The sequence below is a fragment of the Nelumbo lutea genome, chromosome 1, assembly GCF_056320005.1.
Source record: "Nelumbo lutea isolate HS-2025 chromosome 1, American lotus-T2T, whole genome shotgun sequence".
NCBI lineage: Eukaryota > Viridiplantae > Streptophyta > Magnoliopsida > Proteales > Nelumbonaceae > Nelumbo > Nelumbo lutea.
Genome location: NC_142684.1, coordinates 27214473 through 27224894, shown reverse-complemented (window position 1 = coordinate 27224894; position 10422 = coordinate 27214473). Strand labels below are relative to the sequence as shown.

The 10422-nt window shown below is 36.4% G+C and overlaps 1 protein-coding gene across 1 annotated transcript; it reads left to right on the top strand.

Moving 5' to 3' along the window:
• The first annotated feature begins 1535 nt into the window (after positions 1–1535).
• LOC148874061 (E3 ubiquitin-protein ligase RZF1-like) lies at positions 1536–2636 on the top strand. Its single transcript, XM_088965912.1, has one exon. The coding sequence runs from the start codon at positions 1593–1595 to the stop codon at positions 2427–2429; it is 837 nt and encodes a 278-aa protein (XP_088822038.1). The 5' UTR covers positions 1536–1592; the 3' UTR covers positions 2430–2636.
• Positions 2637–10422: the final 7786 nt, after the last annotated feature.

Genomic DNA, 10422 nt, shown 5'->3' with positions numbered 1-10422 from the left:
TTCTACAAGCATTTAAGTTTATTTTTAATCATATTGTTACCTTTGTTAATTTTCAATTTCTATCTTAATTATGATATATATAAAATTCAATTAATTAATATGAAGAAAAATTTTCACTTGCAACGCATGTGAAAGGAGTGCAAATGCAATTAAACATGTGTGTTGATCAGTTTGGAAGGAGTAGAAATGAAATATTTAGAGTGGAAAACATTGTATTTTGCATTATTTTGTATAAATTTAATTATAATGTATATGTTTGTATTTTTACAAATATAAATATTTAGAATGCAAAATGTTGTATTTTGTATTATTTTATATCTATTTGCACTGTACATATTTGTATTTGTACTATTTCGAAACTGAGCCTTAGGCTAGGCTTAGTTTGGAAGGAATACAAAAACAAATATGTAGAGTGCAAAAGTTTGTATTTTGTATTATTTTGTATGTCTTTGTACTATACATAATTGTATTTGTACTCCTTCCGAATTGAGTTTCAACAGCATTCCAAAATAAGGGTAAAATGGAAAGGATAAACAAGCTTCTGGAATCTGCCTCACTCAAATTCTATAAACAGTGGTTCTATACCCATTTTTAAGGGACTTTTACCCATTACACATTTCAGTCCCATTATGGAGAGAGGGGAAAATCCACTTCATCTCTCTCTCTCTTTCCATTAGTTCCCCACCGCCATTACAATGTTCTTACAAAAGGATTTTGATTTGAAAATAGAAAACAAATGCACACTACCTAAGAGCATTATGTCTTTTGTGATTTTGTTTTGAGAAGCAATCTGTTGTCAAACAATAAGGTTTTAATTTATTTTAGAACCGAAAGTAAGAAAATCAATTCACGTTATCTAACACACCTTAAATTGTTGGAAATTCAAGTTGTGATATAAGTAACTAATTGTCCGGAAATTCATTTTGTTCATTTTTAATTCATTTTATTAGTAGCCTAATGTTTTGATATTATAGGTCACGTGAGGTCATATGTGCATAAATCGTAATGGAGCATTAACGATGGATGCTAACGACAAGGGTAGAATTAGTCAATTGTCAGAAACAATAAAGGTAGTGTTAGTCAATTTTAAACCAATAAGGGTAGACTTAATCAAATAGGATAGTTTAAGAAATTTACCTTTAATTCAATTTACTTATACCATTCAACATCCAATTGCCATCCGAATTCCTTTCAATCCGATATAAATACAATGGATAAAATCCGACTCGAATTCAGCTATAAACGAATCAAATTTGGATCCACCTATATCGTATTCGATTTGATCCGTTTGCAGCTCTACGGGTATATGAATATATGATATGACTTCCAAGATACCATCCTCCCTTGGTTAGAAGGAATACTTTCAGAATACTTTGCATGATTCTTCATTCTTCCTTTCCTTTGTATTTGTTAGAACACAGAATCGCTTTCTGCAACTCCAAAAGACAATATTCTTTCCCCTCCTCTCTTCCAATCTTTATATATGTGTTTGTTTGCTTCGATTATCTTCATCTTTTGCGTTGTTTCCACAAACATACATAAATCCAGGAACCAAAAATCAAAACCCCATTTCCATTTGGAAGCCAGCAACCATGTCTCTCAGCCCTCCTCGTGTAAGAGTCAATGGCATCAGGAGCTACCGTCTCTTCTGGTGTTTCCAGTGCCAGCGAACAGTCAGGATTGCCGCTTCAAACCCATCTGAGATTTTCTGCCCCCGTTGTTCTGGCCAGTTCATCCTTGAGCTCGAAGAGGCCAGGCCCAGAGTTGTTCTTGACTTCACAAGTCTAGATCCCTCCCCGGAGGCCCGGTTGTTGGAAGCCCTTTCTCTCATGCTTAACCCCCCATTGCCTCGACGATTTCAGGATTCCGATGAAGTTGGCGATCCGCTCCGTCCTTGGGTTATATTCCGACCAACTAACCGTCGCCGTCGGACTAGAACCATGTCTCCTCCGGAAATTCTCATGCCCTGGGCTGCTAACCCCAGGGACTACTTTCATGGGCCAGGGCTGGGTGAGCTGATTGAGGAGCTAACACAGAATGACCAACCGGGTCCACCTCCGGCACCAACTTCAGCCATTGATGCCCTGCCAAAAGTGAGGATCACAGAGGCCCATTTGAAGAATGACTCGAATTGTCCTGTTTGCAAGGAGGGATTTGGGATTGGCGAGGAAGTAAGGGAGATGCCGTGCAAGCATGTCTACCATTCTGACTGCATTGTTCCCTGGTTGCGAATTCACAATTCTTGCCCAGTTTGCCGGCATGAGCTGCAGCTTTCCTCTACCAATGATCATCATAATGAAGATGTCGAGGATTCTCATACAGAGGGCGCGCGCGATAGGAACCGCCACCGCCGGAGGTGGAATTGGTTCTTACCTTTTCAATCATCAGCAAACAGGAGGAGCCGTCACGATCATCCTTGGGAGACATGACAGCATTACCGCTAGAGTTATCTTCAAATCAAGTGGATATTTCGGGGCTCAGTTTCAGTTCAGGATATGGAATTGCACCCTGAGATATGTCCTGGCTTTACTTTCTGATATATGAAATATTTAATCAGAGCTGATACCTGTAAAATTATTTGGAACAGTAAACTAAAAGGATCATTACTATCTGAAATATGAAATATTTATTCCCTCGTGTGAATTATATATCTCTGTAGGTAAGGGAGGTCTTAATTTCTTTTTTCACAGTAGCATTTTGGAACACGAAATACACCATAAATATTGCTGCTACTTCCATGCTTTTCTTTCATTTAATTTTTCATGGGCATTATTCTTTTGCTCATCTGGCTTTTATTTTGGCTTTTAAAAAACAAAACCATTCACATTGGTTTCTTAAAAGTAAAGAAAAAAACATTAGCAAATGCTCTCTGAAATAAAGGTTTTCAAAACAAAAAGAAAACAAACTCTGTAGTATAAAAGTTATATAATTTGTGAAACATGATATTTGACAATTAGATAATAACATGTTCTCTAAACGAAGAAAAATCAAGAATACAAAAAAATACATATATAACCAATCAAGAACATGTCATCTTTGTTTTTGTTGAACCAATTTGTTTTTAAACCTTCGTGTTTTATAAGGGGTATTGGACAGCATGGTTGCTTATATAATTTTATTTTTTATAACAAAAACAATTGTCACATCAGCAATGTTTTGTATGGGTGCACTTGACGAATGCACCCTCCAATGATTGACGACCACGTCGTCTAGGGCCAATCTTGCTAATGTTAATGGGTCTTTAGCCGTTAAGTGAAATAACCGGTTCAACTGGACACAAAAAGACAAAAAAAATAAAAAATCCCTCAGTTCGAATCTTCCCTCCCACTTCCTTGCTTCTCTTCCACCGAACCTTATTCCACACATTGGCGAGAATATCACAGCAGACGGTGACCCGAACCATCAACTATCGACAGTGAGAGCTCCGGCAATACGTTCAATGGCCTCTTCTTCTTCTTCTTAAAAGGGCTTCTTGTTTTCCTCAAACACCGGTGGGATTCTTTTTTCAACACCGACGAGATTTTTCAAGCAAACAAAGGTGGGTGAACCCGAAAAGGAGCTCACACCGATAGATTGCTTTAGTTCCGTGATATTTGGCCTACAATGTCTGATATGAGGCCTCTCTTGTTGATTTTTGTTTATGCATCAATTTTATTTTGTATATGTATATGTATTTTCTTTTAAGTAAGAGAGAATAGGGAAAGGAATTATTTGAAGGGGAAACTGGTACAATGAGTGGGAGGGAAATGTCAAATATGATGAGGTGGAGGGAAATATCAAATATGATGGAAGAATAGCTCGCCCATCCCACCGAAACTTTTTCTTGGGTTTTCCTCGTCGACTAATACAAACTTTACGGCGAACTTCTTCAAGTATCAAGGAGGCAATTTCAATTGCCGGTGGCAAGACAAATTTTGGTTTTTTTTGGCGGTACTGAGATTCTGGGTTGAAACCAAATTCCTGGCTATAACGGAATTTCTGTTTCAACTTAAGTATTGGGCCAACACTCTTTTATGCGGTTGTATCTTTCGTGTGAGTAAGTTTTACAAGGACTTTAAGCAAATTTTTTGAAGGCGAGTAGTAATTTATAGATCTGATGCAAATCATAACATCTCTGAGCTAATCTCCTGTCTTTTCCCTTCTTATATTTGGAAAAGAAAACAGAAATTTATTCTCCATCGAAGATCAAATCGGTCCTTTTCAATCAGAGTGAAACACCGTTGGTGTTTTCGTCATTGAAACCTTACTGTAAAGCATCTCCAAAGTGGAGGATATAGAACCCAACTACTTTGTACGACCGCCGGTGGTTGTCCAAGTAGGTGGTTGCTGTTGACACAAGAAGCCCCTTGTAGTAAGAAGAAGAAGAAGAAGAAGAAGAAGAGGCCAGACAACATACTGGTAAGAAGAAGAAGAGGCTAGACAACATACTTGTGTCGGCTGACGATAGCTAATGAACAGTGGCCGATGTGGTGTGGTCGCCGTTGGAAGAGGTTCGGTGGGATAGAAGGATTCGGTGGAGGAGGAATGAGAGATAGAGTGGAGGAGAAATGAGAGACAAAGTTCGATATTAGATGATTTGAAATTAAGTTTTTGTAATTTTCAGCCCAGTTCAACCACGAACACCATTTAACGTTGTCTACCCATTAATGTTAGCCGGTTTTTTGCAGGGGACAACATACTGGTAGAACGCAGTCTTGTGATACTATAACTCTTTATACCTGAGAAGTGGGAAGTTCTCACTCTCAATCTCTTCATAAAAATAAGCACAATATCAAACAATTTTCAATCTCCAGACGTGAGAAGTGGGAAGTGGGAAGTTCCCACTCTCAATCTCTTCATAAAACTAAGCACAATATCAAACAATTTTCAATCTCCAGACGTGAGAAGTGGGAAGTTCCCACTCTCAATCTCTTCCTAAAAAAATCCCAATATCAAACAATTTACAATTTTTCTACACATTCACTCTAACTGAACTTTCTGTGCATTCAACCGTCTCTACCCAACTCTCAACAAATGTGCTTTGTGAGGCGAAGTCTTCTAGGACTTCGGCAGCTCCAACGACAAACTACCACTCTTTCCTGGCAGGAAAACTCTGATTCGTGACTTCAGGTTGTTGCTGCAACAGAAAACAGTGTCTTCGTTTCTGAACGATGGCGACTACAACACCAGTGTAGGTTAGGGTTTGAAAAGTTTATAGATATAGAAAGAAACCAGAGGAAGAAGATTCAACAATGCAGCTTAGACTCTATCAATCATTTACCCAAGAAAGATTCGTCTAGTTTCCCAATTCCCACGAATAGGAGCAGCAGCGTTAACAACGTAAGAAGGGAAGGAAGAGAGGAAGGAGGAAACGATTATGTCGATGTTGCGGCGTAGAAAAGCCTCCGAAATCGAACAAACTTCCAATTTGGATGATCGTAAAGAGATCGAAAGCAAATTCAACGGTAATGAAAAGAAAGATAAAGAGAAATAAAAGGTGAAAAAGAAGAAGAAATGGTCTTGCATTAATAGCTGCTGCTGGTTTATTGGCTGCATCTGCTCGATTGGGTGGTTTCTACTATTTCTAGCTATAATGCCATGTCGGCATTGATTCCTTAATATGTCACCGAACCCATTACCGGGGGCCATTGCCTGGTCAGCCCGACATGAAATTGCAGAAAGAGGGGTTGAGGGCGAAGCACCCGGTGGGCCAGATTTTTCAATTGTCCCCTAGTTTTTTTAAGGGACGCAAAAATCTTTGGATCCTAACCAATTAGATGTTATTTTTATGCAAATTGTGAAAATTTCAGATTGTTTCCTTTTTGAGGTGTATCATTGTCAGGTTTGATGAATTATAACATAAGACCCAACTATCATCGAATGAAAATGGAAATATATATATAGTTTTGATGACATCTGAAGCACAACTTTGCTTTCAATTATTTAAAGTTAGTCAAATGGAATGATGAACTTGCGTTTTCTTTTCCCTTTTTCTATAGTGGGTATTCCAGATATAATCTAGGCTACTTTCCTCACAAATCCTCCATAATTTCGGACTAAGATGATTTGGCCCATTAGTCATGCTAATGTTCTGCATTCTTCGTTCCTTTTCATTTTGATTATATTGACTGATCTAGACAAGCAACGCTTAACAGTACATATGTGAACTGACTGCTTAGAAAATTTCCTTGCAATGTGTTTGTTAGGATCATCAACAGACCTTTATGTTGGGTTGAGCACATGTCATTGGACAACTGTGAATTCTCCAATATTGTTAAACTAAAAGAATTATTATAGCAATTATTTTTTCATAAATTAATTAAAAATCTTAATTATAACAAATTATTTACTTAATAATAATAATGATAATGATAATAATAATAATAATAATAATAATAATTTAATAGAAAATTTTAATTATTTAAAAATCTTTGCTGAAACTACTCGTTTTAATTCAAACTAATTATTAATTAATACATTTAATTTCTTAAAATTATTATTTACTCAATATTTTTAATTACTCTTTGGTTAACGACCTTATCTTTAAATAAGTGGTTTTTTATGTTCAATAAATATTTTTTTTGCAAAAACACAAATATTTTTTTTCATTTTCAATACTAACCATTTTATTTTTCTCTTATTCAGTTTTCCAAAAGATAAAAATAAATTAATGATATTTACCTATTATTATCAAACCCGATTAAATTAAATACTGATAATTAATAACAAAAATAATAATAATTATTTTATATTCATAATAATTAATTTCTAATTTTACACGTAAAGTTAATCATAATTAACACTAATTAGTTTGGGAAGTTAATAATTATTATTTCCATTGGTAGCAAATATTGTTAAAATTATTTGCTGAAATTATCCATTTTAAATCAGAATTTTGCATTGGGCAGTGTATATATATATTTATATATTTATATATATATATACAATTAACTTCCCCCGTTTCCTGTATTTAGTATGGGGTCATTTACTAGTTAACGAAATTGTAGTAGTGTGTCAACTCATCACATTGTAGTTTAATTTATATATATATATATATATATATATATACTAGTGAATGACCACGTGGGGAATCAATAATGTTAAATTTACATTATGGAATCAATAATGTTAAATTTATATTTATTAATATTTTAAATAATTATTAAAATTTTAAGAAATATTTATTTCAAAAAATAGTTTTTCAACAATTATTAGGATATGGATAGTTCTTTTGTTATGATACGTAGAGGGTTAATGATTAACTGAGATTGATAGAATGTAGGCAGAAATGGTTGTCAATAACCACTTTTGCATTTTTTTGCATTTTTTAGGAATGGATTGAAAAATGTGGTAGTGGGTTGTGGGCTTTAGCAGCAACTTCTTAAAAAGTGCCACGTGGATAGCTTTCTAGAAAAATGAGAAGGCCATGTGTTTGAATGGTGGGGGGTTGTAGCCTGCTAGTGGGTTGTGGGCTTTAGCAAGAATTCCTCAAAAATGCCACGTGTCTAACTTTCTAGAAGATGGGAAGGCCACTTGTCTAAATGGTGATAGTAGGTTGTGGGCTTTAGCAGCTACTTCTCAAAAAATGCCATGTGTCTAAATTTGAAAATACTACGTGTCTAAACTTTTGTTTAACTAAAATATCCCAATTTTTTAATTTGGTCCCCTTCTAATTGTGAGGATGGAAATGTAATTTGAATAACCACTTTTCTCCTCATTTAAATCCTTCTCATTAAGGCCATGTTCGTTTGCACTAAAGTCTGACATTTGAATGCCTTGAAAACTATAAAAGTTACTTTTAGATGTGTATTGGAGTTAGTGATTTTTTTTTTTTTTGGCTTTGAAGTCTAAGATGGTGTTTGATAAATCTGAAGTCTAAATTTTGAAAAGTTAGAAAGATATTAAAACTGTCTGAAATCTAAAAAGAGACCGTTGTTTTTTGACTTTTTAGAAGCTTTGAATAAAGAATGTTGTTTGTGTTGGATCAAACCTTCAGCATTTAAGATTCACTAATTTTACTATTTTACCTGTAAATTAGACTATTCAGTAAATTTGAGTTCAAATTGTACTATTTCATAAAAATAATTTATTTAATTCAAAATATATTAAAAAATATGAATAAATTATAAAAATAAAAAATTATTAAAATAAGAAAAAATTAAAAATACATATAAACTTATAAATTAAAAATAAATTATTAAAAGTTAAAATAATAATTAAAATAGTAATAAAGTCCATAAAGCAATACAAATATTTATTAATTAGAAAAATAATATCTAAAAACTATTAAAATATTTAATAATTAATACAAATAAAATCTACTTAGTGGAGAAGAAAGATAAATATTAAATATGGTGAATAGAGGACGGAAGAAGAAGAAGAAAAAGAAGAAGAAGAAGAAGAAGAAGGTTGAAGGAATCACTCATTGTCGTTGGTTAGCTGGAGAAGTCACTTGCTACCATTATCGAGAGTTGTAGTGGCGATCGAAAATGAAAAATAGAGGACGGAAGCCATGGGACCATAGAGGAAGAAGAAGAAGAAGAAGAAGAAGAAGAAGAAGAAGAAAGAGAGAGAGAGAGAGAGGGAGAGAGAAAGAGAGAGAAGGTTGGGACTCGTCGTCGTTGGTTCACTAGTGGAGTCACTTGCCGCCACTACTGAGAGTTGCAGTGGTGATCGAAAATGAAAAATAGAGGACAGAAGCCATAAGACCATAGAGAAAGAGGAGGAGGAGGAGGAGGAGGAAGAAGAAGAAGAAGAGAGAGAGAGAGAGAGAGAGAGAGAGAAGGCTAGAACTTGTCGCTGTTGGTTCTTCGGAGGAGTCACTTGCTGACGTTGTGTCAAGTGGAGAAGATGAAATATGAGAGAGAGAAATGCAAGCATGTCTTTAAGGGAATTTTGGACTTTCAGCTAGGTCTAAAACACATTTGAACACCTTTAGAGCCTGCCCAGGTCTTATTATTTCAGATCTGAAAATAATTTTCAAACCCAAATCCAGATACCCTTCCAAACACCTTTAATGTCTAAAAAGCAACATTTTCAGACTTTAGGGGTTTGAAAAGTGTTATCAAATGCCACCTAAATGTAGAGAATGTTGTTCTAAAATCTGAATTCTAAGTTTTGAAAAATGGCAATTGACTATTTTAACCTTAAATATGAGAAAGCTTGTTTAACTTTTAACAAACTAATTACCAATTAATTAAATGAATATAATAATTTTTAATTATTAATTATTAATAAAATTAATTACTTTTATAATTAATTGTAAATTAATTACACGATTATTTTTAATGAAATGAGCATCTAAGACCCAAGACCTGGACCATCCCCTCCATCGGTGCAACTCACTCCTCAATGTACTTGAGGGGGTGATTCCAACTTCACGTTGTCCGCCAACTTGGCCTTGCCCTTCAGTGCGGCCATGTAGGCCACAACCACCGCACGTAGTGCTTGCAGGATGGGTCAACCTAGAATGGTGTTATAGGGGGACGGGGTGGTGACCACCAGGAACATGTGCTCGAACCTAAATGTGTTGGGCCTGGTCATTGCTGCAATTGGCTTGATCCTGCGAGCGTCATCCTCGGTGAAGTAGATCACCTCCTCTACCTTAGGGTGCTTCGATGAGTTCTCATCTTCATGCACGAGCTCCCGGACTGATGCTTTCCCTATTGTTGTACTACAACCTGCTACAATGGATCCACTAGTGATCTTATTGATCACCCTGCGGATCAGTCTATCTTCTGGTGGCAGTTGCCGAGGTGGCTGCTGATTACGGTCGTTCCGCCTGCTCGATTCTGGCACGTCTCTCCACTGGTCGTCTGGCCGATGCTCCGCTTCAGGTTGTGGTAGCTCTCTGTGTCATGCCCGATGTCCTGGTGGAAATGGCAATACCGGTTCAGGTTCCTAGTTGCAGGGTCAACTCTCATCCTAGGCAACCACTTGATGTAGCCGGTGTCTTTGATGGACATTAGAATTTTGTTCCCCTTGGCATTCAGGGCGGTGTTGTTGGATCGTTGAATAGGAGGGGTCCTACATTGCCAACCTGAACCCCGAGGTGGTGATCAGCTCTTCCTCGGTGACTTTCTTCGCCTGCTACGCAGTGACCTACTTCATTTTGGCAACTTTCTCTTTCATCGATACTAGTGTAGCTCTAGCCGGGACCCCAGAGCCTCTTCTGCCTTGATGATGAACTTATCGACTTCCTCGAGGAACGCCTCCATAGTGCTCGAGGGGTTCAACTCAAGGTGCCAACGAAGATCTGATCTGGGTGGTATACTCTTCTCTTGGCCATAACGAGCTACATAGCTGGGTCGAGGTTAGGTATCTGTAGCCTTTCAGAGTTGAACCGTCTAATATAGTCTCTTAGTGACTCATTCTCCTTCTAGATCAAGTTAAGGAGGTTGGTTACTGATTTTGGGCACTTCTTATTGGTAGCGAAGTCCACTC

What these genes read in the sequence shown, in the direction of transcription:
- LOC148874061 (XM_088965912.1), top strand. Translation starts at nt 1,593, where the DNA reads ATGTCTCTCAGCCCTCCTCGTGTAAGAGTCAATGGCATCAGGAGCTAC.